Source organism: Apus apus, chromosome 10, assembly GCF_020740795.1.
Source record: "Apus apus isolate bApuApu2 chromosome 10, bApuApu2.pri.cur, whole genome shotgun sequence".
Classification (NCBI taxonomy): Eukaryota; Metazoa; Chordata; class Aves; order Apodiformes; family Apodidae; genus Apus; species Apus apus.
In genome coordinates this window covers 10,567,807-10,593,652 of record NC_067291.1, presented here as the reverse complement: position 1 = coordinate 10,593,652, position 25,846 = coordinate 10,567,807, and the positions used below count along the sequence as shown (strand labels likewise).

Here is a 25,846-nt window from a genome sequence, read left to right as displayed (position 1 = left end):
AAAGTGCTATATTTGCCTCTTAAATATTGGAATATAATCTTTACTTAATGAAGTTAAACTCTACAGTCATAAAATGTTTATTTTAATCTATATAAAGTTACTAAATGCTGACAAGGTCATAGGGCTGGTTTTTAAGCAGTATTTCCAGACGTGCAGAGCTGTGCCTGATAAGACAAACCCATGAAAGATACAAAAAATTTTAAAAAACATACAAAAAGTACAGTATAACTTAATCCTTTTGGAATAATGCATAATCTCATTATGCACTTACCTTTGTCTTTCTCTGCCCATTTGCTTCAAAAATCTGGCCTATAGTAAGTAAGAGAATTGATACAATTTTTAAATGCCACTTCCTTTTTCTGTTACTTTTAAGTTTGATTTCAGTATATGTAGAAATGGCAAATAGCAACATGTATTATTTCTAATCACCAGCAGTTTTCTGTAACTAATTGGTTCTGGCTGACTCGCCAGGAATACTTCCTAAGTATTTGGAATTTTGTCAGGTAAATATTTGGAATTTTGCCATGTAAACTGCTGTGGATTTGTGTTTTATCCTAAACCCCAGTCATCAGAATGTTCGTATTTTTTTCTGATTTGTTCATGTTTAGCATGCTAGTGATAATTTTTATTCACATTTTGTTTGGAAATAGATGTAAATGAATGTGAGGTGTTTCCTGGAGTCTGTACAAATGGGCAGTGTGTCAATACCTTGGGATCATTTGTTTGCCAATGCCCCAATGGAATGACTTTAGATGCTTCTGGACGAACATGTCTTGGTAAGTATTAATTCCATTTACAGGTTTTCTAGAGAAGAGCAAATCTATGTGGTGAGAAGTGTTTGCACTGCACATTTTCTTACAAGTATGGAAAATTATTTCTGTCCACAGAAGTAATTTTCAAATGGAATCAATCAGGGACAAGAACTTAGTTCAGCTGGAGTACAAACAGATTTCATTGGTAGTAGCTAAAGCCCATGATCATCTGCTAGCCTTGATTTGGTTCTTTGCAAAACATCTATGCTCTTAGCACTCTTAGCACTGTTTATCAGGAATCCCAGTGAAATCACCACAGCTGTAAGAGTGGGGTAGCAGGGGACTGTGGTGGGCTGGGACTCAGGTGCCTGAGGAGGGATGTGGTGATCCTAGCCACACCATACATCTTAATAGAGATATCCAAGAATATCCAAGTTTTGTATGCTGTCCATCTAAATCACCTTTGTCTCATTATAACGGTAAGTACCTAAAATTTGTCACAGAACAAGGCATAGCTTGTATTAATTAGAAAGCCTTATATAGATATGGAAAGCTGAAGTGCTTGAAATCCTTTTCTGATCCAAAATTTGTTTCAAGTGCTAAGCAGCATTTTTCAGAATGATGCTTTAAACCTTTTTCAACTCATAAATTAAGAGTTTAGCATTAATATTTGGCTGTTACAAATTACAACCCATGCTTGGTACACTCCTCTGAGTCCACAAAAACATGGAGCAAACTGTCCTGTGCAGGGATTCTGGAAAAGGATTCCTCTGCAGTGAACTAAATTTTCTCTTTCTCTCTCAACATGTTGTTCAATTGTCTCACAGACATTCGCTTGGAGAGTTGCTACCTGCGGCATGAAGATGAGCAATGCACCTCACAAATCCCAGGCCGACACCGAATGGATGCTTGTTGCTGTTCAGTAGGGGCGGCATGGGGCTTTGAATGTGAGGAGTGCCCTCTGAAGGGAACACCTGAATTTGAAGCTCTTTGTCCAAGAGGATCTGGGTTCTCTACAAAGATAGAGATAACTGGGAAACCTTTCTCTAAAGGTATGTGATGTATTTGTGGTCCGTTTCCAGCAAATCCTGCTGGCTTTTATTCTTCCTTTGGACAATTTCTGTGGGTTCAAAGATTTCAGTGATAGGTACTTTGCTCACCTTAAGGCATATTTGAAAATCTAATTAGGTTTCATGGAAATTAAGGACAGAATAAAACACCAGATAATTTAGTCTGTGACATGACACAGGCAATTAAATACCACATAACACTGCAGCCTCAAAACACTAAATTTGTGACTGGATGTTAAGTTGTGCCTCACTTTGCCTCCTGTCTTGTATCTAATGGCACCTCTGGCTGATGGAATAGCTTTGAAAACCTGGCACCTCATAGTGTAAGAGCTGTATCAATCAGAGGATTCAGCTTTGGATGTATTGGAAGGGCAATTCTTACCTGTGCAGAGTGCAATAACTTTAATTTTACTCTGGAGCAACAAGCAAGGGAGGGTGAATAATTTTGGGAATTTCTTGTGGAGAGACTTGAAGAAGCAGAGAAAATTTTTTCCAGCATGATAGCTCAAATCAACAGGATTTAATTTACTGTAAACCAAGTTTTGTTATGACTGCTGTTAGTAAACTTCCAGCATTAAATAGGAATGACACAGTGACATCTTAGCATCATGTGCTGAAAGTTGTTGTTCCAGTGTGGTTAAGCTGGGCAATGTCAGAAGCATAAATGGATGTGAATATGTTTATAAAGAAAGCCAGTTACCCAAAAACTAAACATTCTGAAGTGTGAAAGGAGGGGAAAATATATATGAATGACAATCACTGTTGTTAGTTTCAGCCTTAGTTTTATAAACAGTGACTAAGTAATTAATTATCCATAAAGTGACATGTGCTTTTATTTATGCTCATTATTTTCTGTGACTCATGGAGGTAACATTTTTTTCTTAGAAACCAGAAGAAAAAGTGGTTCTTTTGGAAGCCCCCTTTGTCTCTGCAGATTTGATCATCCATCCACTGAAATCTTATTGTTACCTTCAGTGAGCTGCAGATCAGATCCTGCAGGACAAAGTGGGGGAGAGTCGTACCATTTTATGGCAGAGAGTGGTCTTGGTAGTTCCAGTGCAGAGAGTCTACCTTGTTGGTTAGGTGAAACTCAGTATCAGTTCAGGTAGTGTGGTCTACAGTTTTCCCAAAAGGAAGGGTCATTATAATAAGAAAGAGTGAGCTCTGAAGCTGACATTATTCTTCTGTGTACTGTTTTTGTATGAGGTGACAACATCATGTGCCCTTACTGTTTTGTTTTTAGATATCAATGAATGTAAAATGGTCCCCAGTCTTTGTACCCATGGAAAATGCAGAAACACCATTGGCAGTTTTAAGTGTAGATGTGACAGTGGATTTGCCCTTGATTCTGAAGAGAGGAACTGCACAGGTAAACTGCATGGATGTACCTCTCATAACTTTGATTTGAAAAGGAAAAACTGACCTACTTTGCAAATACTGTGGATGTGTTTTGTGTTACAGATATTGATGAATGCCGCATCTCTCCAGATCTTTGTGGCCAAGGCATCTGTGTCAATACCCCTGGAGACTTTGAATGTGAATGTTTTGAAGGCTATGAAAGTGGATTTATGATGATGAAAAACTGCATGGGTATGTTTTTTATACACTATATATGTGCAATAGTATGCTACGTGCTAGTGCTAGTAGGCTATGTGTGGTTTGGTTTTTTATGTTCGTTGGTTTTCATTTTGGAGGTTTGATTGTGCCTGGATTTAGGGCCCTCTCATTTTCAAGTCATGTTAAAGCTCACTTTAACTTGATTTCCACTCCAAATGTGACTTCACTGCTTCTGCAGGATGCCAAAGCAGAAATAAGCAAGTGTCAGGATTTCAGGATGTTAAATTTATCCCCATGATCCCCATTTTGCTAGATGGGACACCATCCTGAGCTTTGAAGTTAGAATAAATTTAAAATTTAGAATAAGCCTTTTTAAAAAAATTTATTTGATGTTTTTAACTGCACTGTGGTGTAAGGGATGACTTGTTGTAGGAAAATCTCCAGAGCTGATGTGGACAGGCAGTGCAGTGATGGGGTAGCAGAGCATGGGGAAGGGTGGGCTGGTGCTGGCCCCTGCAGTCACGTGCCTCCCCTTGTCCCCTCAGACATCGATGAGTGTCAGCGCAACCCCCTGCTCTGCCGAGGTGGCACCTGCATCAACACGGAGGGAAGCTTTCGGTGCGATTGTCCTCCAGGCCACCAGATATCACCAAACATCTCTGCATGCATAGGTGAGACCTGCAGGTGAAATTGATGCTGTTCACAGCTTCTTACACCACTCTTGTGCTGCACCTGCATTGACAACGTTTGCTTTATTCATTCAGACCTAAAACATGTTTCTCTTTTTCTTTTGCAACAGACATTAATGAATGTGACCTAAGCACCAACCTGTGTCGAAACGGACGTTGTGTCAACCTGATTGGAAAGTATCAGTGTTCTTGTAACCCTGGATATCAGTCCACACCTGACAAATTGTACTGTGTTGGTAAGGACAAAATCTACATGGGCTCTCTAGCAAATGGGGAAGATAAAACTCAAATAATTGGTTCCTTTTCAGTAGCTCCATAAAGACGTTTTTAACTGTGATTCAAAAATCTAGTACAGTCTGTCAAAATAGTATGCAAAGAAACAAAAATGTGCACATCCATACTTGTGAGGAATGAATGAATGAAATTATGGCAGTGCTGCAGTTAACTGTGTAGTAGCTTATTTTCTCTTGTAAATCAATTGTGACACATAAAGAATCATACTATTTTAAATGGCCTAAGTCTTCATACTTAGATCATTAAGAAGGAATATGTTGTTAAATCCTGAGTTCTGCATTTCATTAAAAATCAGCATTCCTGACAGACCTACTCCTTCAAGGAAGAGAATCATGTGATTAAATTGAATTTTTCCCAATTTCATCTGCAATTGCATCAAATATAAGGCTTTTCACAGTAACAATTTTCCTAAAGCCACATTTTGTAAATGCCATTTAGCTTAAAACATGTATTGTGCACTCTTTTATATGCATACAGTTTATTGTGCCATGGAAATACATGAAAAATCCACTGACTTTAATTCTGCCTAGTAGATAGTTTTGTCCCTTGATCTTTACAAAGGCTTTGTTGCCTTCACAATGCTGTGGTAACATAACAGTGGTATTCAAAGAATCATAAGATGGTTTGAGTTGGAAGGGACCTTAAAGTTCATCTAATTGTTATATGTGGAAATAGAACTGCAGAGGTATTTGTGTATGCTGTCAGATAATATAATTCTTTTCCCTCTCTGGTTTGCCTGACATGCATTCCAGTGCCTGTATTTGCAAACACTTAACTGTTCTAGAAGTGTGCAAATCTCAAGTGTTAGATTCTGGATTTTTATGCTATTCTGGAAAGCTGACTTAAGGTGTGTCCTTGAAATGTTCTTTAAAGTAAAAGGCATTGTGGATTTTAACTGTAATTTTCTTCTTTTTAGATATTGATGAGTGCAGTATAATGAATGGTGGCTGTGAGAACTTCTGTACAAACTCTGAGGGCAGCTACGAATGTAGCTGTAAACAAGGCTTTGCACTTATGCCAGACCACAGGACATGCACTGGTAAGGAAGACTTTGGGAACATTTTCGCTGGAAGGTTTCAGTGGTTTAAAAACTGACCTTCTTTTTAACATTAAAGCTTTTGTAACAATTACACCATTTAAAAAAAAACCAAAACACCACAAGAAAAAAAAAAAACAACAACAAAAAACCCAAACCAAAAGCAGCGTGGAAAGTGAAGTTCTTTTTCTAAAGTAAACACCTCCGATGTGTCAGAACTGGACAACTGCAGACTGAATTGCTTTTAAGGGAATTGATTCTTCATCATTTCAGAAAGTGTACAAGTTGATCCTGAGTTGTAATTTTTTCAGTAGGAGATAAATTTTCTTTCTTAAGAGAGAATTATTAGATCTAAATCCAAAATGTGTTGAAGTGAATGGAAAGAATAATCATAAACATAAGCCAGAATGCCCTGCATGTGTACTCTATGGTTATATTGGAGAGAGAATAGACAGAAATGCTAGAAAAGGAGCTGATTGCACTATTCTGTGGTTGTGTGGTATCTGCTCTTAAGCAAGCAAGCAAATTCCTATTTGTAATTATTTTTTTTTAGTCAAATGCAAGTATGCTGCATTACTTCAAACTAAATAACTTTCAGACAAACTGAAATCTCAGTAGTATGAATCTTTCTTAGGCAACAGCTCTCTTGCACTAATCAGGGTTTGTGTGAAAGTTTTCAGAGCTCTGTAATGGCTGTGTGTTCTCCTTTGGGAGTCTGGGAGTCATATTCCCAGTAAGTGAATTGTACTCTGTGATTTCCACATGGATTACTGGAAAGATAATTCTACCCTTCTCTTACCTCTTGCTACACAACCACTGGCCTGCCAAGGCATGTGAATATTTGCCAGCTGTTTGCCAGTTCCATCCAAGAGCTCCTTGAGGAGCATGAGAAATATAACAGGGTTAATCCCTTGGAATGGAATTGCCTTTCTAGTTGAACAAATGGAGAGTTTTCTATACTGAATTAATAGAGAGAACTCACATTTAGGATTTGTAAATATTTATATTTACAAATATAATATACTCTGACTTCTGACCAGGGTCTCAATTACCCCGAAGGCCACTCACTACCATTCCAACTAACAAAAGAGCCATAAAGCACAGCTAAATGTAGTTTGCCCTCACATTGTTGCTTACTCTGTCAGAAAGATGTGAAGTAGCCAGTCTTCAGCAAGCATTGGACCCTTGTTCAAAAATGAAATCAACTAGAAAAAGTGCAAATTTGACTGAGCCTGAAATTAAGTATTTAAAAATCTAAAGTATTAGGTTAGAAATATTTTGGGTTTGGTCAACTTTCTAGAAGAGGCAAATTTGTACAAAAACTTGCCCAAACGCCAGTGTTTGGGGCACTTTTTCAATGCAAAAATAAGGCCAGTTGATCAAAATTGTGCCTCAGCCAAAATCTAAACCCAAGTGACAGGGTTAGAGGGAGCGGGGTGGAGCAGGGTTCTCTGAGCCACCTTTCCATTTTTTCATCTTCTTGGCTTGACTGGAGACCAAATCACTCAAGTGTATGTTTGGACAGTCTTAAGGATCTCAAGTCTATTGGCTAGAAACAGTTCTGTGCTTTACTCCTGCTTGCTCTTAGCCATTCAAAGATCTCTAAACTCAAAACCAGAGTGGATCACCTTCCTGTGTATTAAACTAAAAACTTTGTAATAGAAAACTCTCATCTTTCCCTTCTCAAAATTAAAAAGGGAGGAAGCAATTGCCTTTGCAGTGGGAAGGGAATGGATTCTTAGTAGTTTTGTCCACACATTAACTTGACCATAAAAACATGTCCCTAGAAGTTTGCAGTCATATCTTAATTGGGTGAGGAATAAAAAAAGCATCTTAGTTTTGCATTTTTGCATATTTATATCCAGCCTTGACTCTGAAAAATACAATTTCATTCATAGGCCAGCCAGTAATAGCCATTAGCTGTTTATTTTCATACCACCCTCTAAGAAAGACTTGAATGCAGTAGCCAGCACCTAAAAAGGTTTAAGGATCAGAAACACCAGACACCTTTGGATGTCAAGTCAAAAACTCTACCTAAGAAAATATCCAAAGATGTGAGGGGTCACTTTCACAGCCCCTTTTAGTACCTAAGAATACAGCCACCTGGTCTTGAAGAGTTGTTAATTATGTTTATAAATACCTGGTGAATATTCAAAATGTACATGCTGAAATTTCTCCTCTGCCCAAACTGAGTGAAAAGTAAGAAAATATGTCATTTATGATATTTTCTACTCATTGAACTGAATATCTGGTTTTATTGTGTTAGATGTTTGTGCCTAGTACAAGATAAAATAACACTGTGATCTGAGTATGTCAAATACTTATTTTACATTTTCAGTTTGCTCTCTGTGTGAACATGTCTTTTATCTTTAACATCACACAAAGCTAGAAGCCATTATGGAATACATTTCTAGATAATTGAGCTAGTAAGAATGCTGTTCAGTTCAGTAGTAGGTCAGGTTTGAATTGGTGAGGTTATGCATAAATAATCAGATCAATTAGGAGAAACAACAGGTTCTTTGTCAGCTGATTTTCCCCCAACTGTGAAATCAGTACAATGACAAGTTAGTAAATAAAGTTCTTTATTTCTGTCATTATTATCCCCATTTCTAGAGCTTAATTTTGCATGTTAATTCAAATTCCATTCCAAATTAACATCTCCAGGCTAATGTCCATGCCAACATTACTTGCTTGTTAAGATGAAAAGGGACTGGTCAGCCTTCTTCCTTGCAGAACTTGTGTATCCATACAAGCACTAGCTGCTAGAAATGCAGAAGAATAATGAACATAATACTTTAACTTAAAGTGAGTTCATTTTCTGCAGCTGCATCATTACTGCAATCCACAATAGACTGGTCTGATAATGAGATACACCCTTTCTCTTGGAAGGGGGCTCCTGAATTTAGTCCTTTTTGTGCTGATTTTTTTCCCATGGTATCACTGGACAGAGTTTCTGATTTTTGCTCTTGCTCGTCTGCACTGATGCTGACACAGCGAGATTCTAGGGATTTTTATAAATTTACCTAATACACCCCCGGGTACTCTGAAAGATTCCATGGCTGCATGAATATAATAGTGTCTGTTTCTGCAGCTTGGCCTCAGGCAGTGGTGGCCAATATAATGAATTGAGAAAACAACAGACATGCTAGGGGTTGTAACTATATGGCTGGCCTAGCCAGAACTGTTAAAAAAAACACCCTAAAATCTCTTAGTGAAACAAATGTATGGACTGTAATTAGGCCATCGTGAGTTCAACTCTGTGTTTGCAGTTTGTCACCACCTCTGAGATGTGTAGAGGTATCCTGTGTGCATTTTGACTTTTTTTAAGCTGTGTCAAGTCCAGTAGTTTTGTCACTGAATTTGACTTCAGAGCTTACATTGACTTTTCAACAATGATGGATTGTATTAAAGAATCTCCAGTTGCTTGTGGCCATCTGGTGTGACAAAGATTCTGTATTTTTTTTCTGTCAGTGACTTTTTTTACCTACAAAGTTGGCTCCTGTTCCCGTTGCAGTCAGAAGGGGAGTGTTTGCCACTGACTTTAGCTGGAGTTGAGGCACTTACACATCAGGACAATTTTGCAATGTTCTATTCAGTTATTTGGAAGGATTTAATCTTTATTAGAGCATTACAAAGTTTTCTTGCCAATATTACGGTTAGTTGGTAGCATATTTTAATCGGATTTTTCCCTGTAGATATTGATGAGTGTGAAGACAATCCTAACATCTGTGATGGAGGCCAGTGTACAAACATCCCAGGAGAATATAGGTGTCTTTGCTATGATGGATTCATGGCATCTGAAGACATGAAGACTTGCATAGGTAAGTGGAAGTACACTATTTTCCAATTGCATTAACTAGGCAAAAGTTATTTGTTAAGGTACTATTTACAAGTAGGCAATGATATGTAGAGTATTGCTCTTCTGCCCTAATTTTGGCCACGTGATCATAGCACCACCCCCACTGCACAAATGCTGTTCATCAAATGCAGGTGTAATCTCTGTGCATCCACATAGACTGGGTTGCAAACATGATGATCAATAGCATTGAGTCTTTGGGTCCTCTTTCCATGAGGTTTTTATGCAGCTCAGAAGTGTGCTTGCAGAAAGGAAGTGCTGATGGGTGGTGCCATGGGAAATTTCTAGCAAGATGAATCAACAGTGCTAATTTAAACTCATCTCTTAAGACAAAACTATATGCAAGTGCTGTATCTTGGTAGAACGAAGTCATGAAATGGTGTATCTCCAAAACCAAATTTTCACATTTAAATTAAAAATCTGGAGGGCATTTCAAGAGAAATGTTTGTACAAAACTAGATAATGTATGTAAGCATTTATAAATGTGTATACACAGACACATATATGTAGAAAGCATCATAGTAATTCTTCGGATAATGTGCTGAATCTTAGTCTGTATTTTTAAGGAAAGTTGGAATTAAAGGCATGTTAATACAGATAGGGTAATATAGCAGTGTTAAACCAGATCCAAAATGTATGCTAGGTAAGGAGTAACTAACCTAGGCAGTTTTCTCCTCCATGTGTAGACTTATTTTTGTACCAGAAGATCATATCTCAGGAGATTTTGCCAGTTAATTTCCAAGAATTTTATTTCTTAATGTTAATCTATTAAATCTTAATGTTTTTTTTAGATGTTAATGAGTGTGATCTGCATCCAAACATCTGTCTGAGTGGAACCTGTGAGAATACAAAAGGCTCATTTATCTGTCACTGTGATATGGGATATTCAGGCAAGAAAGGCACAACTGGTTGCACAGGTATGTTTTAAAATTTGATTATTAACTTAAAGTTGTGAGTCTGCATGCCCTTTTCTTCAGTGTTCCAAACTGCCTCTCACTGTGCTTCTTTTCACTTATTTGTGCTAAGTATTGCATCTCTTATCCAGATTTGCAGAGGCTGTGTTCTGCTGAACTTCAGTGGCACAGCTTTCAGCCTGATGCTGCTTCTGCTCAAACAAGTGGCAAAATGTCCACTGGGAACAAAATTGGGTACATCACTGCATTGCTGTTGGTCTAAGAAAACAGACAATGCCATTACCTGTAAATTGACAGACTCCTGAGGACCTCAGTGCATTTGGATTAGTTAATTGTATACTATGCATGCAAATAACAGGTATCTGTTCCAAGCATTATTTTGGCAAACACAGATAGCTTGAAATATGTGCTAAAATAAATGTTCAGTTTTTGCAAAGTGGCAGCAATACAGCTACTCAACTACATGATATCAGCCAAATCAGAATTTGCATTATTTCATGTATTTCCAGCAAGCTGAAATGAGATTCAAATATACAGGCTCCAAGGGCATGATATTAATAATACTAGTGCTGGTGTCTCAAGCCAAGGTGTTAGACTTTGTCCAAATATGAATGCAAACATATGTTTAATATAATTTTTAATGTAGACTTTTAGGGTAAACACATTTCTGGCAATGTCTTTCAATCAAACTTTTATTCTTAGTCTGCCCTTATTGTACAGAGTTAATAATACATTTCTGTAAGAGCCCCAAATACATGAAGCTGTTTTTTTACAACTCTTGTAGAAATCTGAGAGCTGGAGTTGTATTTTGCATATTGGACTGAGGATGAATAGATGTGCATTAGGAACAGCTGCCTTTGACTCACTTATGAACTGATCTAAATCCAAGAAATCCCTAATTGTACCCTGTAGACCAACATTTCAGTGTTCTTTGTTTCCCTGCTAAATTATGTGAAGATCTTCAGTACTGTAGACCTGAGAACCTTTGTGCTGATCAGTTACACATGGCGCAGTATCACTCCTAGTCTAATGGGTGGTGTTCAGGAGCTGTCAGGGAACATGAAGCGACTAGTAGAAAGCAAAAGGCAGAGAAAGGTCATGGAGGCAGGGGAGGAGACTGAGGTATGGCTTCTGGGGAAGTGCCTGGAAATAGCCACCATTTTGGCATCATGTGACACAGGGTAGTGGCAAATGTCCCAGGCAATACTTCTTTGTTAACAGAGAGGCAGGGAAATCCCTTCCTCCTGGTCCCAGCCAAGCCCTGCCCTCTGGATGGATGCTGTCTGCTATGTTGGCTCTTGCCACAAGCTGGCACATCTTTGTCTGTCCTTCAGCCCATCTTCTGCTGCTTTTGGCTATATGCTGGTGCCCCAGGAACAATGGCACTCACCAAGAAAGCCACCAGGACACCTTAATTACAACAGATGTTGTAGAGAGACTCAGTAGTTTGAAAGAGGCCAGTCATCTAAGACAAAAAGTGAGATAGATCTGTACTCAAAAATAAAACACCAAATCTTTTGGATGTAAATAAGAAAAGGGAGGAAGAAAAGCAGGAACTTTCTAGATTGAGTTCATGCTAAAGAAACTCCCATTGTGACTGCAGTGTGCAGATTCTTACATTCTGTTTTTTTAAAAGGCTGATTTACTGGTGGAGACCTTTTGAGTTCCCCACCTCATGCTTGCACAGTAGTACAGCAGAGAAGATGTGAACTTCCTAGGCTTTGCAGTGGCAACCCATAAGAGCATTCTTGAAGACTTCTTGTGGAGAGACCTTGCCAACAGCACCTTGACCCACAGGATTCAAATCTTGTCTTACAGATCAAAAGCATTCACAATTTTTAGGAACTCCCGTGGGAGAAAAAAAAAAACAAAGTACAGAAATGTGTTCAGCACTTTGGGGAGGATCTCTGTTTCATGAGAATATTGAATAATGTCCTCTGGGTTCCATTACAGATTTGTCTAAATATTTCAGCTCCCCTGTCATTACTGATTGTTTCAATTTTAACAAAATAAACATGTTTTTTTCCCAATCATTTTAGAGTACTCAGATTCCACCCACTGACATAGATTCCCATCTCACACAGATGTCAGTTCCCCTCCTCGGTTCTCGGTAAGAATGTGGACAGAGTTTAGTAACAGAAAAAATATTTTTAAAATATGCAAAAACATACATTGTAGTTGCAGGTTTCCAAGGCAAAGTGCTACAAATGGTTTAATTTCCATTCACAAGGCGAACTGTGGCAAGACTGAATTACAGCAGTTAATTTTACATTTTTCTAGGCAGGCAATGGTACATAGTGACTAGAAAGAAGATGGCAGAGTTTTCCCCAATCCCAGTTCCAGATTGCCCAGCTTTATGACAAATATCTAGTCTCTGCTTTTCTTGTCCTTAAAGTATTAATGTGCTTGTGCACAGATGAAATCCTGTATTGGCACTTGTGTTTGTATTTTGTGATTCATCCCTACTCTGGAGAATTGCCTGTAAATTTGCAATATTTCACTGTTGATGTAGAGCCTTAGATTTACTTGCTTTAATATTTTCACAGAGGAACACATTTTTCTGTGCCTCTCTCCCAAGACCTCCTGTTTGCTTCTGCTGGAGCTTTGCTTGCACAGGCCTAGGGCACTTTTCACAAAGTCAAACTGAGTGGGGTGAACTTGGGGGCAGAAGTTGCCTGAGATGGTAATCAGATCAAAAATATATGTGCTTTAAAAGCCAGGTGGATTTCTCCACAGCAGGTTCAGGGACTTGGAGGGCTAAGGCCAGGCTCTGACTCTGCAGGGGTCATGTTGGTGCTGTTTGGAGACAGGCTAGTGGAAGATGTTCAGCTATGGCCTTGGTGTGGGGTGTGAGGTTAGAGAGCTTGGTCTAGAAGATGACTTGCTGTAGTGCAGTGATGATGATGATACTGGGTGAAGGAGGAGTGAGTGCACACTGCACCCTTTAATGGCTGATAGAAACACGGAAAGAAAAGGACACCTGTTGTGGTAAAAGGAAGAGATGTGAGCCCTGTCATTTGTCTTCAGAAATAGGTCCATAACATTTTGGGACTTGTGCAATGTGCTTGCCTGTCTCCCCTGCCTTTGGCTTCTGGCCATTAATGACACATTGTGTTTCAATATTGATGGCACAAGAGAGTTCTGGTATCAGTGAAACAAATAAGTTTTCCCTTATGAATCTGGGAGCTGGCTGTGTCAGGCCAAATACCAGAAGATAATAATATTAAGATGCTGCCAGCCAAATGGGGGTATTACAGAAGGAGCATATTGTGAGTAGGCGCCTGTCCAGCAATCACACACTGCCTCAGACTGATGATGTAAGGATGGATAGCAGGCAAAAACTGAACTGCCCCATGTGAAACTTTAAGAGGTGCTTACGGTGCAGTATGCTGAAAAAATTCAAGAGTGATTCCAAAAGAGGAAACAATTTTACAGGTATAAAGCTAAGAACAGGGAAATTTTTCCATATATTTTTCTACTTGTGTGAGCACTAAGTTGAAATGTACAGTTTTCTCCCTCTGAAATGCCTTCCCTTTTACCTACCTGATTACATGGGCAGCAGACCAGGAGGAGGAAATGCCTTATGACTTCCACCAGACGACTGGCCCTGTGGGAATCAAGCCCAGGCCTGAAATACCAGTGAAACGTCAGTGCGATAAAATGCACAGATACACAGAGAGCGCCAAAGAAATTAAAAAGTCAGAAAATGCTTAAGGGATTTGAATAATTCCTGACAAACAGTACTGATTTATAGGTGGAGACTGAATTAAATTCACACTTTGCAAAGAATCCTCATAGACTGTTGAAGTCCTGATGAAACTTAACAGAAAATGTAAATGGTACACAAGAGTACTGTGAGGATTTCATACCCTGTGATGAAAGTGTGAATTTTCGTGGGTCAGTGATCACCCTCATTCTGTTTAAATGCAGAGGAATGACTTGGGTGTTTCCAGAGTTTAAGTGAGAATACGGTGACTTATCCCCATGCTTCTTTCTGGCCAAGTTTAATGATTCACTTCCAGACTGTGTAGAGATGCACTGTGCAGATACTGGCTAGCCATTTCTCTCCATTGGTTGCCACGTTTGCAAACATAGTGCCAACATGACAGGTATACACAGTGTGTATTTTTGCTGCACATCCTCGCCCTAAAGTTTGTGCCTCTGTGATTCATGGGAGAGAAAAAAAGTTTGTCCAGAGAAGACAACTGAAGGAGCCAACAAAATAGAGTGACTGACATTTTTTTTTCCCCAGAGTGCTTGGGATTGTTATGATGTCAGATCTGCATATTATTTATTGTGCGTATTCTCATCTGCTGTAGGCAGACAACTCCCTTAGTATTAATGGGAGTTGTGCAATTACAAAGCTGAGAACATGTGTGCAGCAGGACTGGGGCACAACGGGACCGGCTGAGGATGCAGTGTCAGTCTGGAATTGGAATGTCTTTATTTTCCTTGGCTTGTCACAGCTTCATGCTGGATGTAGGAGACAGTTGATATAAATCAATGACTCACTCCTTTAGTCCTTAGTGAAAATGCCCCTGAAGTCAATGGGAATAGACCATCGTTGTGTGAAACCCTGACTTGACTAGTGTCCTCCTGTGTGCTCTTTGGGTCATGATACCTTTACTCAGACTGAGTAATGCCTTTCCCTTCAAACGATTACACAAAAATAGTTGGAGTGTTTGAAGTGTGTAGTACTGTTTGTACTGTCATGCAGACAGCAAAATCTGGACTCTTGCTCTTATTAAAGATATTTATGTTGAGTTAATTTTTCCCCTACAGAGCTCAACTTCTCCTTTTTGTTTCATTCTGTGAAGCCATAATTAAATACTTATGGCAATATAAATCCATATTAAGCTCCAGTATAAGCAGGCATAAATTCCATTGATTTCACTACCCTGTTTACACAGGACTGTGTTTGGTCTAAGATCACTTTTGCCATGGAAATAATTGCAATGCCATAAATTTGGGCTTATAACTTAGCTATGCAATGAGAGGAGAGAATAGGAGTTGTAGCAAAATGACATTTGAATTAAATGCAGATAGCTTTGAAAATAAGTAAAATCTGGGACAAAGCCACTGATGGTATTTTATATGTTTTTTATAACACTAGAGGCAATATAGGCCCACTGCTCAATGAGGTGGGTGCCCTGGTGACAGGGTATGAAGAAGGCAGAGGTACTGAATGCCTTCTGTGCCTCTCTTTACTGCTGTAGACTCTCCCCAGGAGTCCCAGATCCCTAAAGCCCCAGAAGAAGTCAGATGAAGGAGGAGTTTGCTTTGGTAGATGAGGATTGGGTTAGGGATCAGTTAAGCAGTCTGGACATCCATAAATCGATGGGTCCAGATGGAATACACCTGTGGGTGCTGAGGGAACTGGCGGAGGTCATTGCTAGGCCACTCTCCATCATCTTTGGTAAGTCGTGGGCAACAGGAGAGGTGCCTGAGGACTGGAAGATAGCAAATGTCACTCCAGTCTTCAAGAAGGGCAAGAAGGAGGACCCGGGTAACTATAAATTGGTCAGCCTCACCTCCATCCCTGGAAAGGTGATGGAACAACTTATTCTTGACACTATCTCTAGGCATATCAAGGATGAGGGAGTCATTAAGAGCAGTCAACATGGTTTTACCAAGGCGAAGTCATGTTTGACCAACCTTACAGCCTTCCACGTAGAAGTAACTAGGCGGATAGATGATGGTAGGGCGGTAGATGTGGTTTGATTTTTGTAAAGCACTTGACACAGCCTCCCACAGCAGCCTTGTAGATAAACTGAGGAAGTGTGGTCTTGATGATCAGGTAGTGAGGTGGATCATGAACTGGTTGAAAAGAAGAAGTCAGAGAGTTGTGGTCAATGGGACAGAATCTAGCTGGAGGTCTGTGACTAGTGGAGTCCCTCAGTGGTCAGTACTGGGACTGGCGCTGTTCAGTGTTTTCATCAACAACCTGGATGAGGGAACGGAGTGTAACCTCAGCAAGTTTGCTGATGACAATAAACTGGGAGGAGTGGCTGACACACCAGAAGGCTGTGCTGCCATTCAGTGAGACCTAGACAGGCTGGAGAGTTGGGCAGAGGGAGAAACTTGATGAAGTTCAACAAGTGTAAGTGTAGGGTCTTGCATGTGGGGAAGAACAATCCCATGTACCAGGACAGGTTTGGGGCTGACCTGCTGGAGAGCAGTGTAGGGGAAAGGGACCTGGGGGTCCTAGTGGACAGGAGAATGACCATGAGCCAGCAATGTGCCCATGTGGCCAAGAAGGCCAATGGCATCCTGGGGTGCATTAGAAAGGGGGTGGTTAGTAGGTCAAGGGAGGTTCTCCTCCCCCTCTATTCTGCCTTGGTGAGGCCCCATCTGGAGTATTGTGTCCAGTTCTAGGCCCCTCAATTCAAGAAGGACAGGGAACTGCTTGAAAGAGTCCAGTGCAGAGCCACAAAGATGATGAAGTGGAACATCTCCCTTATGAGGAAAGGGGTGAGGGAGCTGGGTCTCTTTAGCTTGGAAAAGAGGAGACTGAGGGGCAACCTCATCAATGTTTACAAATACGTTAAGGGTGAGTGTCAGGAGGGTGGAGCCAGGCTTTTTTCAGTGATGTGTAGTGACAGGACAAGGGGCAATGGGTGCAAACTGGAGCATAGGAGGTTCCACATAAGCATCAGAAAAAACTTGTTTGCTGTGAGACTGACAGGGCATTGGAACAGGCTGCCCAGAGAGGTTGTAGTGTCTCCTTCGCTGGACACGTTCCTGTGTGACGTGCTCTAGGTGATCCTGCTCTGGCAGGGGGGTCGGACTAGATGGTCTTTCGAGGTCCTTTCCAACCCCTAAGATTCTGTGATATGCCTCAATCAGCTTTCATTTAAGGATCTGAAAACCTTTCCATGCATCAATAAATAAGCCTTGTGATGTCCCTGTAAATGTAGGTGGTATTAAAAATGTGTTGCAATTCCTATTTGATCTTTACCCAGGCAAAAAGCATTGAAATCTATTGAATTTTTTTCCTGGAAAAAAGCTGAAAAGAATTTAAGGATTTCCTTAAAAGCAAGTGGAATGGCATTTCAGTGGGTGATCTCTTAGAAAGTTGATTCCATTATAAATACCCATGTTTGGATATAGATTTATGCTCACAGCTTTCATCCCACCAAAGATTCCAGGCTTTTTATTGTGAGTGTCAAACAGTTAATGAGGGAACAAGTGTCCAGTGCAAGGGCACTAGTGTGATGCTGCTGCTGCTCCACTGGGAGATGTTAATGGGGGCATCCAGGTGTAAAGTGCAAGGTGGGATGGGATGGAATCACTTAATGTATTGTTAAAAGTTTGTTCTAGATTGCCTTACATGTGAGTCTTTGCATGACTTCATTGTGGTGTAGCTGTTGCATGCAAGTTTCTGTTTGTGTTTTCTAGTGGTTTAAAAAAATTCTTGGCAGAAATCTCTCCACTGATGATGCTTTTTGTGTTGTTTTGTTGTGCTCTGCAGGGTATAAGGAAGCATGTGATTATTTGTACGTTACAAAGCATCAAATAATCAAATACAGTGGAATATTAGTTTTTAGCAGTGGTTTAACAGTTTGGGTTTTTAAATCATGTGAAGTTTTAAATATAGTTTTTGCCTCAGCTTTTTTATGTCAGTGTATACTGTAGCTGACCTCTTGAAATTCCTTCTAGTCTTTCCCTTCAGTCCAAGCCAAAATAAGGTTTTTTTTCTGACCACCCTCAAGATTTGACAGACACTAGTTTCCTGTTTAGGATGATGTTATCTTCATATGAGTTTCTGCACATGCTAAAGGCAAATACGCTCTGAGATTAGCTGCTCCTGACTCTTATTTTAAGTTATAAAAGTAAGTGTCCATTTGCATGTTTTCAGGCTTGTTGGTGCAGTCAACAATCCTTAATAGTAGATTCCAGCTGCCAGATTTAGATCTGTATCTAGACTTAAGCATTCAGATTATGGGAATACTCATGTCTGGGGTTTTGATTCAGAGCAATGCCTCATTTAGAAAGAAACCCAGAACAGTAAGGTTCTGCTATACAGACTTAAAAAAACCTGCAAACACAAACCCAACCCACCAAGTCAAAAAACCCCAAATCAGCTGTGGGTTTGGATAATTTGTGGATTTGAGTATTGAATTGTAGGATGACAGATGTATGTTTTCTGCTTCTCAGAGGCATGAATAACTGTTGTGAAAAGGGCATACAGAAAGGACACAGACCCTTTTGTCTAAAGAAGAGTGGGTTGAAAAACCATAAGAAAGGGTCACAAAGGAAGTTATTACCTGGACAGTTTCCTCTTGCCCTCTTTAAAGAGCTAATTGTTTTTAGGTACAACGGTAATGCAAGTGAAATCTGTGGGTTTGCACTAAGAAACCCAGAAGATGTCACAAGGTTGATACCTTTTCTTAATGATCTTCTCAAGAGAAGTCTGAACTGGGTTTTTGTGTGCTGAATCCAGCAGAGTTGTGAGTGTGTTTTTCCTTCCCATCGCCTATTGTACAGAATGAGGTGATTTGACTTAATGCAACAGCAAAAGCACCAGAAAAGGCTGAAAAATGGATCTAAGTATGAAGTGGTTTGATGTGAGTTCTAGATATTTTACATCCTGCATAGAAATAAAGCACAGTGAAAGAGGGCTCCATTACAGAGAGCACTGTAAAATCTGTAGCTCAAATGGTTAAGAAAATTCCTGCCAGTTTTGTTTTAGTTACCACTAGTAATTTCTGAAAACTTTGCCTTTGAGTTTATACATTCTCCAAGTCCTTACATGGGGCATTAATATTGTTTTATGACACGGAAGAATGGAGTTCAGTTTACTTTTTTCTGTCTATACATTTGACATTGCCAGAGAATGCCCAAGAATGAAAATAAGGTGAAAATAGCAAGTACTGAAATAGAATGTGCTGGCACAAATGCATGTGTTGAAGATTAGATTATTTGCTGCCTGGTGTCTCCAAGGATGCTGATCGTTTTCCACTGTGTTAGGTTTCCTGAGTTCTTAATAAGCTGCATACCTGATGATATTTGTGTCCATCAGCTGTTATGGTAAATACAATGGTACAGCTCATCCTCCACCTTCCAGACAGTCTCTGACAAAGCAGAACCTGGCCTCATTCACTGTCTAGGGATAATCCTAGGAGGACTTTACAGGTGGTGCCCAGCTGGTGTGCATTACTGTCCTTGCAGATATGGTGGGGGCTGTGGGCATGCTGCATTCTAGGAGTCCCTAGACAGCAGAGTGGCCTTTCAGACCTTTTAGCAACCCGTGCAATGTAGAGCCACCTGAGTCCCACTCTCCAGGCTCCAAGATGGGCAGATGGGAAAGTAATCTTCTTTCCCTCAGTTGTGTTAAGGTATGGGCAAGATGCAAGCCAGTAAATTGTAGTGGTATCTCTCTGTTGTCAGGGCACCACAAGTCTTCATACTAGCTCTTACCAGATTTGACCCACAGCTTATTTCAGAGCTGCCTGACATATGTACAGCTCATGATGCTGAACACCTGCAGTGCTAATCCTTATGGATGCTAGTCCTCTTCTTCCCAAAGGCTGTGGCCTCACATTTGTTCTGAGTGCACCAGTTAGAAAAATAAAGAAAACCTGAGTTACTGTTTTCTACCCTGAATATAAAGGTTACCCGGGCTTTGTAGTGAACTGCAGAAGTACTGCTTTATATGCCTATCAGAAAAATAAATAGTAGGGCAGCACATGTTTGAAATATGCTACATGTTCCTTTGCTTTCCTTTGTTGTGATTTTCTTTCTTTTCTGCTTCATTTTTAAATGTCACATTATAAAGAAATGCAGACTTGCTTTCATGTTCACATTGTCTATCCTGAGAAATTCCAGTATCAGTTCTCTGGATATGAGAAAGTTTGATCCATGAGCTCTTCAAACATTTCTGTGATTTTACAGATATTAACGAGTGTGAGATTGGAGCCCATAACTGTGACAGACACGCCATATGTACAAACACAGCGGGAAGTTTCAAGTGTAGCTGCGGCCCTGGCTGGATTGGAAATGGTATCAAGTGCACAGGTGAGGGTCACATGTATTTATTTTTAGGGTCAGACCAAAACTGGAGCACAGCAATTCTGAAAAAAATCCCCAACAATTCCATACTTGGAAATTGAGACGTCAAATGGTTATCAAGCTTGTTAGGTCGATTTGACATGATCTGTTGGAGGACAGATTTTCCACCATGGTAACTGTGAAACCAGTATTATCTCATGTTTGGCTTATGGGAGGGTGAAAGGAGACTGGACCATGGAGAGAGATGCTGTGTCCTTGAGGGCAGCTCTTAGGAGGCAGTGAGAAGTCTCCTGGTGCTCCCTGTGAAAACAAGGTACAAGTCTTAGTTTTGAGAGTGCCCTGCAGCTTCTTCACTCACAGTTACCTTGTCAGATTACTTTGTTGGGCTATGAATAAGCTGGGCCTGCTTTTCCAGTCAGATGGCCCCACATATGTGTGGATTTTATTATGGAAGATTATTTAAAGTAGAGCTTCTGTGTGCCCTAAGGTATTTAAAGTTGGTATTCACTGTGTCTTTTTTTTTTAACTAATGTTGCTTTTTTTTTTGCTTTTTTTCCTTTTATTTATTATTTCAAAGATCTGGATGAGTGCTCCAATGGAACCCACATGTGCAGCCCACATGCTGACTGCAAGAATACAATGGGCTCTTACCGCTGCCTGTGTAAGGAAGGTTATACTGGGGATGGCTTCACTTGCACAGGTGAGCTTCTGTAGGAAAGCATTATGTCATCTTCCATTGTCTTCTGCTTCACCAAAGTTGCCATAACTTGAAAGAAATACTGTCTATTATACCTAGTCTAAAGCACCCACTTTTTTCACTTGATAAAATGCAAGTTTTCATTGAGTTTCTCTTGTTAGTTGGAGTGGGTGGCAAACTTATTAAAACAATGTTTGATCGTATAATTTGCCTAGTTAGCGATTCAGTCGGTTGGCTACCCACCTTAGTATTTAAGTAACAGGGCACATGCATTAACATTATCTCATAAAATTGTCTAAAACCATTTGTTCTTTCCACAAGTGAGTGTGTGCTCTCTGCCCTCTTTACTGCATCATCCTGAAAGGTAGTGTGAGGACACAGTGCTAACTTGTAGAATGATGGAAGTACCTGCTTCTGAAACCTCATTTTATAAATTATAAATGTGGTTATAAAACATTGCTGGGGAGATGTTTCCCACCCACACTTTAGTCTCCTGCTTTGAAGAAAGATTAGCTCATATAAGCTTTGTCACAGGAAGCTTTGCTATTACCCTAAGGACATCAGTGTCACTGGTGATGCTGCATGGAGAGTGACCCTGTTTGGAATAAAGCCATGTGATAGGCAGCTGTTAAGCTAGTTCTCAGCTGGTGCAGATCAGCAGCATTCTATCAACTACAGGTTTTTTTTATGGCATCTGAGAATCTGGCTCAGCAGGTTTAAGGCTGAATGTGAATCATCCCAAATTATAAATTATTAATTCTCTATGTATAATTTACTGTTTGATCTGATTCAGCTTCCTTAGTGGCTTCCATAACCCGGTGCTTTTCCTTTATTTCCCATATGATGATATCCAGAAGTCTAGAAACTACATCTTTCAAATGGAGCACTTAGAGTTTCTGCAATCAGTAGAATTTTTATTTCAATTTTTTTATTTCTTTTTGTTCTTTTCCTTTGGATACTTTATTTTTCATGGGTTCAGGAGGTGGCTGGGACTTCAAACTAGACAATGCAAGTGGTCTGTAAGCCCTCTGCCAAAGCATGCAGCATTCACCCTGGTACATACTATATTTGCCAGTCATGGATTTTTACAAGCTCACACTGCCAGCCAGACTCTGTTGCAACAAGTAGAGTGTTTGTGTGATGTATAAAATTTCAGCTAGAGAGTAAGGGCCACAAGCTATCTGAAAGGCAGCATAGGTCAGTAGCAAAGCTGTTTTACTCATCAGGTGTTAATCTGCAGTTTAATTTTGATCAAGCTATTTTCACCTCATTGCCACTTTTTGTCAGTTTTTGTATGTTTAGCATGGAGACTGCCTGTTACCAGACGCTTGCTCATTGCACAGTAAACCTCTTTTTTCTGTTGCTGCCTCTAGGCTTTGTTGTAATAGAAACAATAACTAATAAAATTCATGTGCTCATTCAGAGTCTAAATTTGACCGTGTGTACTGCCTCCAATTGTTATTAACTGTAGTTAATTTAGGAGTCTGTACCTCTGATTTTCCTTTTGATTAGAAGCTGTATTTTCAACATGTAGGAAATAAATCAAGCTGTTACATGTAATAGCCTCTGCACATCACTGGATTGGAGTTTCTGCTGCAAGGGTTCAGAGCTAATAGAATAACTCAAATTCTTGGAACACTGCATGATTCAGCTGATACAAGTGTTGGTGAGAAAACCATGTTTACTGTAAACCTGCAATTTCTCTTCCTTTTACAGACCTGGATGAATGCTCAGAAAACTTGAATCTCTGTGAAAATGGGCAGTGCCTCAATGCCCCTGGGGGATATCGCTGTGAATGCGATATGGGATTTTTGCCAAGTCCAGATGGGAAAGCATGTGAAGGTAATTCTCTGTAAGCTTTAAACAACACTCAACAAATTCTGCCTTAGTAATGTTTTGTGTTTGAAAAATTTTAGAACTGGTTGCAGTTGTGATTGTACTGAGAACTGCATGAAAATTTTGAATAGTAGTTGGGTTTATTTCAGTTTATACCTTTACTATGGGCCCTCTAGATGTTCATCTACCTATTGTATGTAGAGAGAACATACGGAGAACACTGGAGCCTATTTTATGACAAATTATTTGTGGGTCTGATTAATGATCCAAGTGGCACTGTCGGCCGCCATTTCATCTCGGTCAATTTGTACCCAGTTCTTCATTTTATTCATAACAGTTAAACAGGAAAAGTTGTTACCTTGTCTTGGTGTACATGAGCCTGAAAAACACTGATTTGGTAGCTAATACAGTGACTGCTCTGAGGGCTTCTGTGTAAGGCAGTCATAAAGCCTTGCAGCAAGGTTATATGATCACAAAAAATGTTTAAAAAATTCCCATGAGTGTTCACTTTTGAAAATGAGCTCAGTTAACTGTTTACAACTCTTTCGTAAGAGCTTTGCATATGTGAAGACTCAGAGAAATCAAATAATAAAACTGTTGCCAGTATGATTAAGATCATCTATTTGATTGTAACTTTTGAAATCCTCAGTTGAAATAATGCTAGTCGGTTAAGTCAGTCAAGAAGAAGCAGCCATATAATGGAATCATAGAATCATTGAGATTGGAAGGGACCTTAGAGATCATCAAGTTCCAACCCCTTTGCCATGAGCAGGGAACCCTACCACTAGACCAGGTTGCACAAAACCTCGTCCAACCTGGACAAACATCTGACATAGTAATAACTCACAGGAACTGGTATTTGCTAGAGCTCATAAGTATGTCACTATAAATAGGATTTTTTCCCCTGAAAAGTGTTCTGTGTATTTTTTTTAGTAATCTACCAAGACAAATAATTTGAGATTGAATTTTTGTGTAAACTAAAACAATATTAGGTTTTGTAATGTTTCATGAAACAGCTTACTTTCAAACCTTCTAGCTAATTTTAAATAGCTTACATGTAGCCTAGCTCCTGTTGCTAAAACAGGCTTTCCTTGATGGCTCAGATGTGTACACTAAAGGCAGTATTTTAAAGGTCCTCTGCAAACACGCACTTTTTTTAATTGTATCAAATTTATTGGTTTTTGTGAAGTGCATATGGCTTTCAGCAAATACTGATTCAGGTGCAGTAATTTGGACAAAAGGCACTGAAGTGGGCTCCACTCGCCAGACTTGAGCTCTGTCAAATGCAGAAACCTGAAGATGAGTATCAAATTCACCTTTGGGCACAAGCATTTGCTTTGCTGATATCCAGCTTTGTGCTTATGACTGCCAATTTAGAATGAACTTAATTTTTTTAAAACATATCTCCTGTCATGTTTCATTTTGCTTCTTGCCAGATTAGCCCACTGATAAGCTCAGTTTTTTTCTGGCATGGGTTCCAGTGGCATAGGAAAGAGCCTTTTGCCCATGTTTTCTGAACCTTTTTGCAGTTTTTTGTCTATATTTTAAAAAAATGAGATAAACCTCATATTTCTCCTCTCCTGTTCCTCAGATATTGATGAGTGCTCACTTCCTAACATCTGTGTCTATGGTACTTGTCACAACCTCCCTGGACTTTTCCGATGCGAGTGTGAAGTGGGCTATGAGTTGGACAGAAGTGGTGGTAACTGCACAGGTAAAGAGAATTTTGAACAACATGCTTTACATTTTCTGTTAGTGTCACGGTCAGCTCTTAGTAAATCCTTTTAAAAAGCTGTACAAATCAGACTGAATCTAGGAAAATATAAACTTCCCTACTGTATAATACAGGGTTTTCCTTCTTGCCTTTTCTACACTCCTCTTTCCTCTTCTTTGCCAACCTTTGATGTCCCATTGGCTTAAGACAAGAAGGGCATAAACAGAGAGAGAGAACTTTGTCCACATATCCCAGGCTGAGATGTGTTTTGCTTTCTAGTTTCCATTCCCAATACTGGATGGTAAGCTAAGACCTTGTCTTGTATTTTTCCCTTTTTTAGTACCTCATGTTAATTTTAGTTCATAGATTGGTTTTCCAGGAAAAACACTTCCCCCCTGCCTCCCCAAGTGCTGAATTCATCTCAGATTACCGTCCTTCTAAAATGCATATGTATTTTTTAGAGCTTTCTGGAGATCAGGATCACATTAACTAATGGATTTGAGGTGGTCAGGCTATGATACCTCATGTATCAACGGTTTGCATTGTATTTGCTTACCATGTGCTGTTTTTCCTTGCAGATGTTAATGAATGTGCAGATCCCACAACCTGCATTAGTGGCACATGTGTCAATACTGCTGGTAGTTACACCTGCGAGTGCCCTCCAGATTTTGAGCTGAACCCCACCCGAGTTGGATGTGTAGGTAAGGGACTGCTCTTTAAGTTAATTATAAATGAAGCTGCTCAGAGGAGCTGCAAGGCTAACTGCTTATGAATACAGACACAGATCATGGAAAAGGGCTGGGACAAGCTCTTCAACTCCCACCGCACTGCTCTTGGCTTAGAAGTTGTAGTAGTGCAGCAGGAGTATGTCCAGAGTGATGTGTCATGCCAGCAGTGCCCAACTGCCAGAACCAACCCCCTGGGGCTTCTTACAGCTGTCCACAATTTACAGCAGACATGAGGCAATTTTAAATTTCAACAAGCTTAAACCAACATCTAGCTGTCCCCAATATGACAGGCAAATGGAGTTGCAGCATGAAGCCACCCATGGTCTCGGAACATTGAGTTGCAGCTTTGTCACTGATAGAAATCCTCTTGTATTAGGCTCAATCTGCTTAGAAATCCTCTGATATTGTTTGGCTTTTGTTTGTTTAAGAGAGTGTAGGGGTGTTCTTTAAATTCAAATGTATTTGACATTTCTAACATTTAGAAGATGCTTTCATGCTTGTAAACCTCAAGGAGAGGAGAAAGCAGTGGGTTTCTGGAACTGGAAGGATATACATATGCAGGTGAAAAGGTGAATCAAAATGAGAAAAGGCCTGGCTAAACTGTCCTTGGTTGCACGAAGTAAATTCCCTACTTTGTCAGAAGTTAAACAAAGCCAAGGGATGTGGCACCACCATCTTGTCTATGAGGGAAA

At 39.8% G+C, this 25,846-nt stretch overlaps 1 protein-coding gene across 2 annotated transcripts in view; it reads left to right on the top strand.

Moving 5' to 3' along the window:
• Positions 1-25,846, top strand: part of FBN1 (fibrillin 1) — a 151,689-nt gene that overhangs the window by 93,067 nt on the left and 32,776 nt on the right. Inside the window, exons 23-36 of one of the 2 annotated variants that reach the window (XM_051628288.1) lie at positions 651-776; positions 1,580-1,804; positions 3,066-3,191; positions 3,284-3,412; positions 3,925-4,050; positions 4,179-4,304; positions 5,279-5,401; positions 9,094-9,219; positions 10,046-10,171; positions 20,063-20,185; positions 20,757-20,879; positions 22,593-22,718; positions 24,304-24,426; positions 25,005-25,127. In XM_051628288.1, the coding sequence (XP_051484248.1) occupies positions 651-776; positions 1,580-1,804; positions 3,066-3,191; positions 3,284-3,412; positions 3,925-4,050; positions 4,179-4,304; positions 5,279-5,401; positions 9,094-9,219; positions 10,046-10,171; positions 20,063-20,185; positions 20,757-20,879; positions 22,593-22,718; positions 24,304-24,426; positions 25,005-25,127 (1,851 nt within the window). The remainder of the gene's footprint in view (positions 1-650; positions 777-1,579; positions 1,805-3,065; positions 3,192-3,283; positions 3,413-3,924; positions 4,051-4,178; positions 4,305-5,278; positions 5,402-9,093; positions 9,220-10,045; positions 10,172-20,062; positions 20,186-20,756; positions 20,880-22,592; positions 22,719-24,303; positions 24,427-25,004; positions 25,128-25,846) is intronic. The other variant, XM_051628289.1, reaches the window with a different exon arrangement.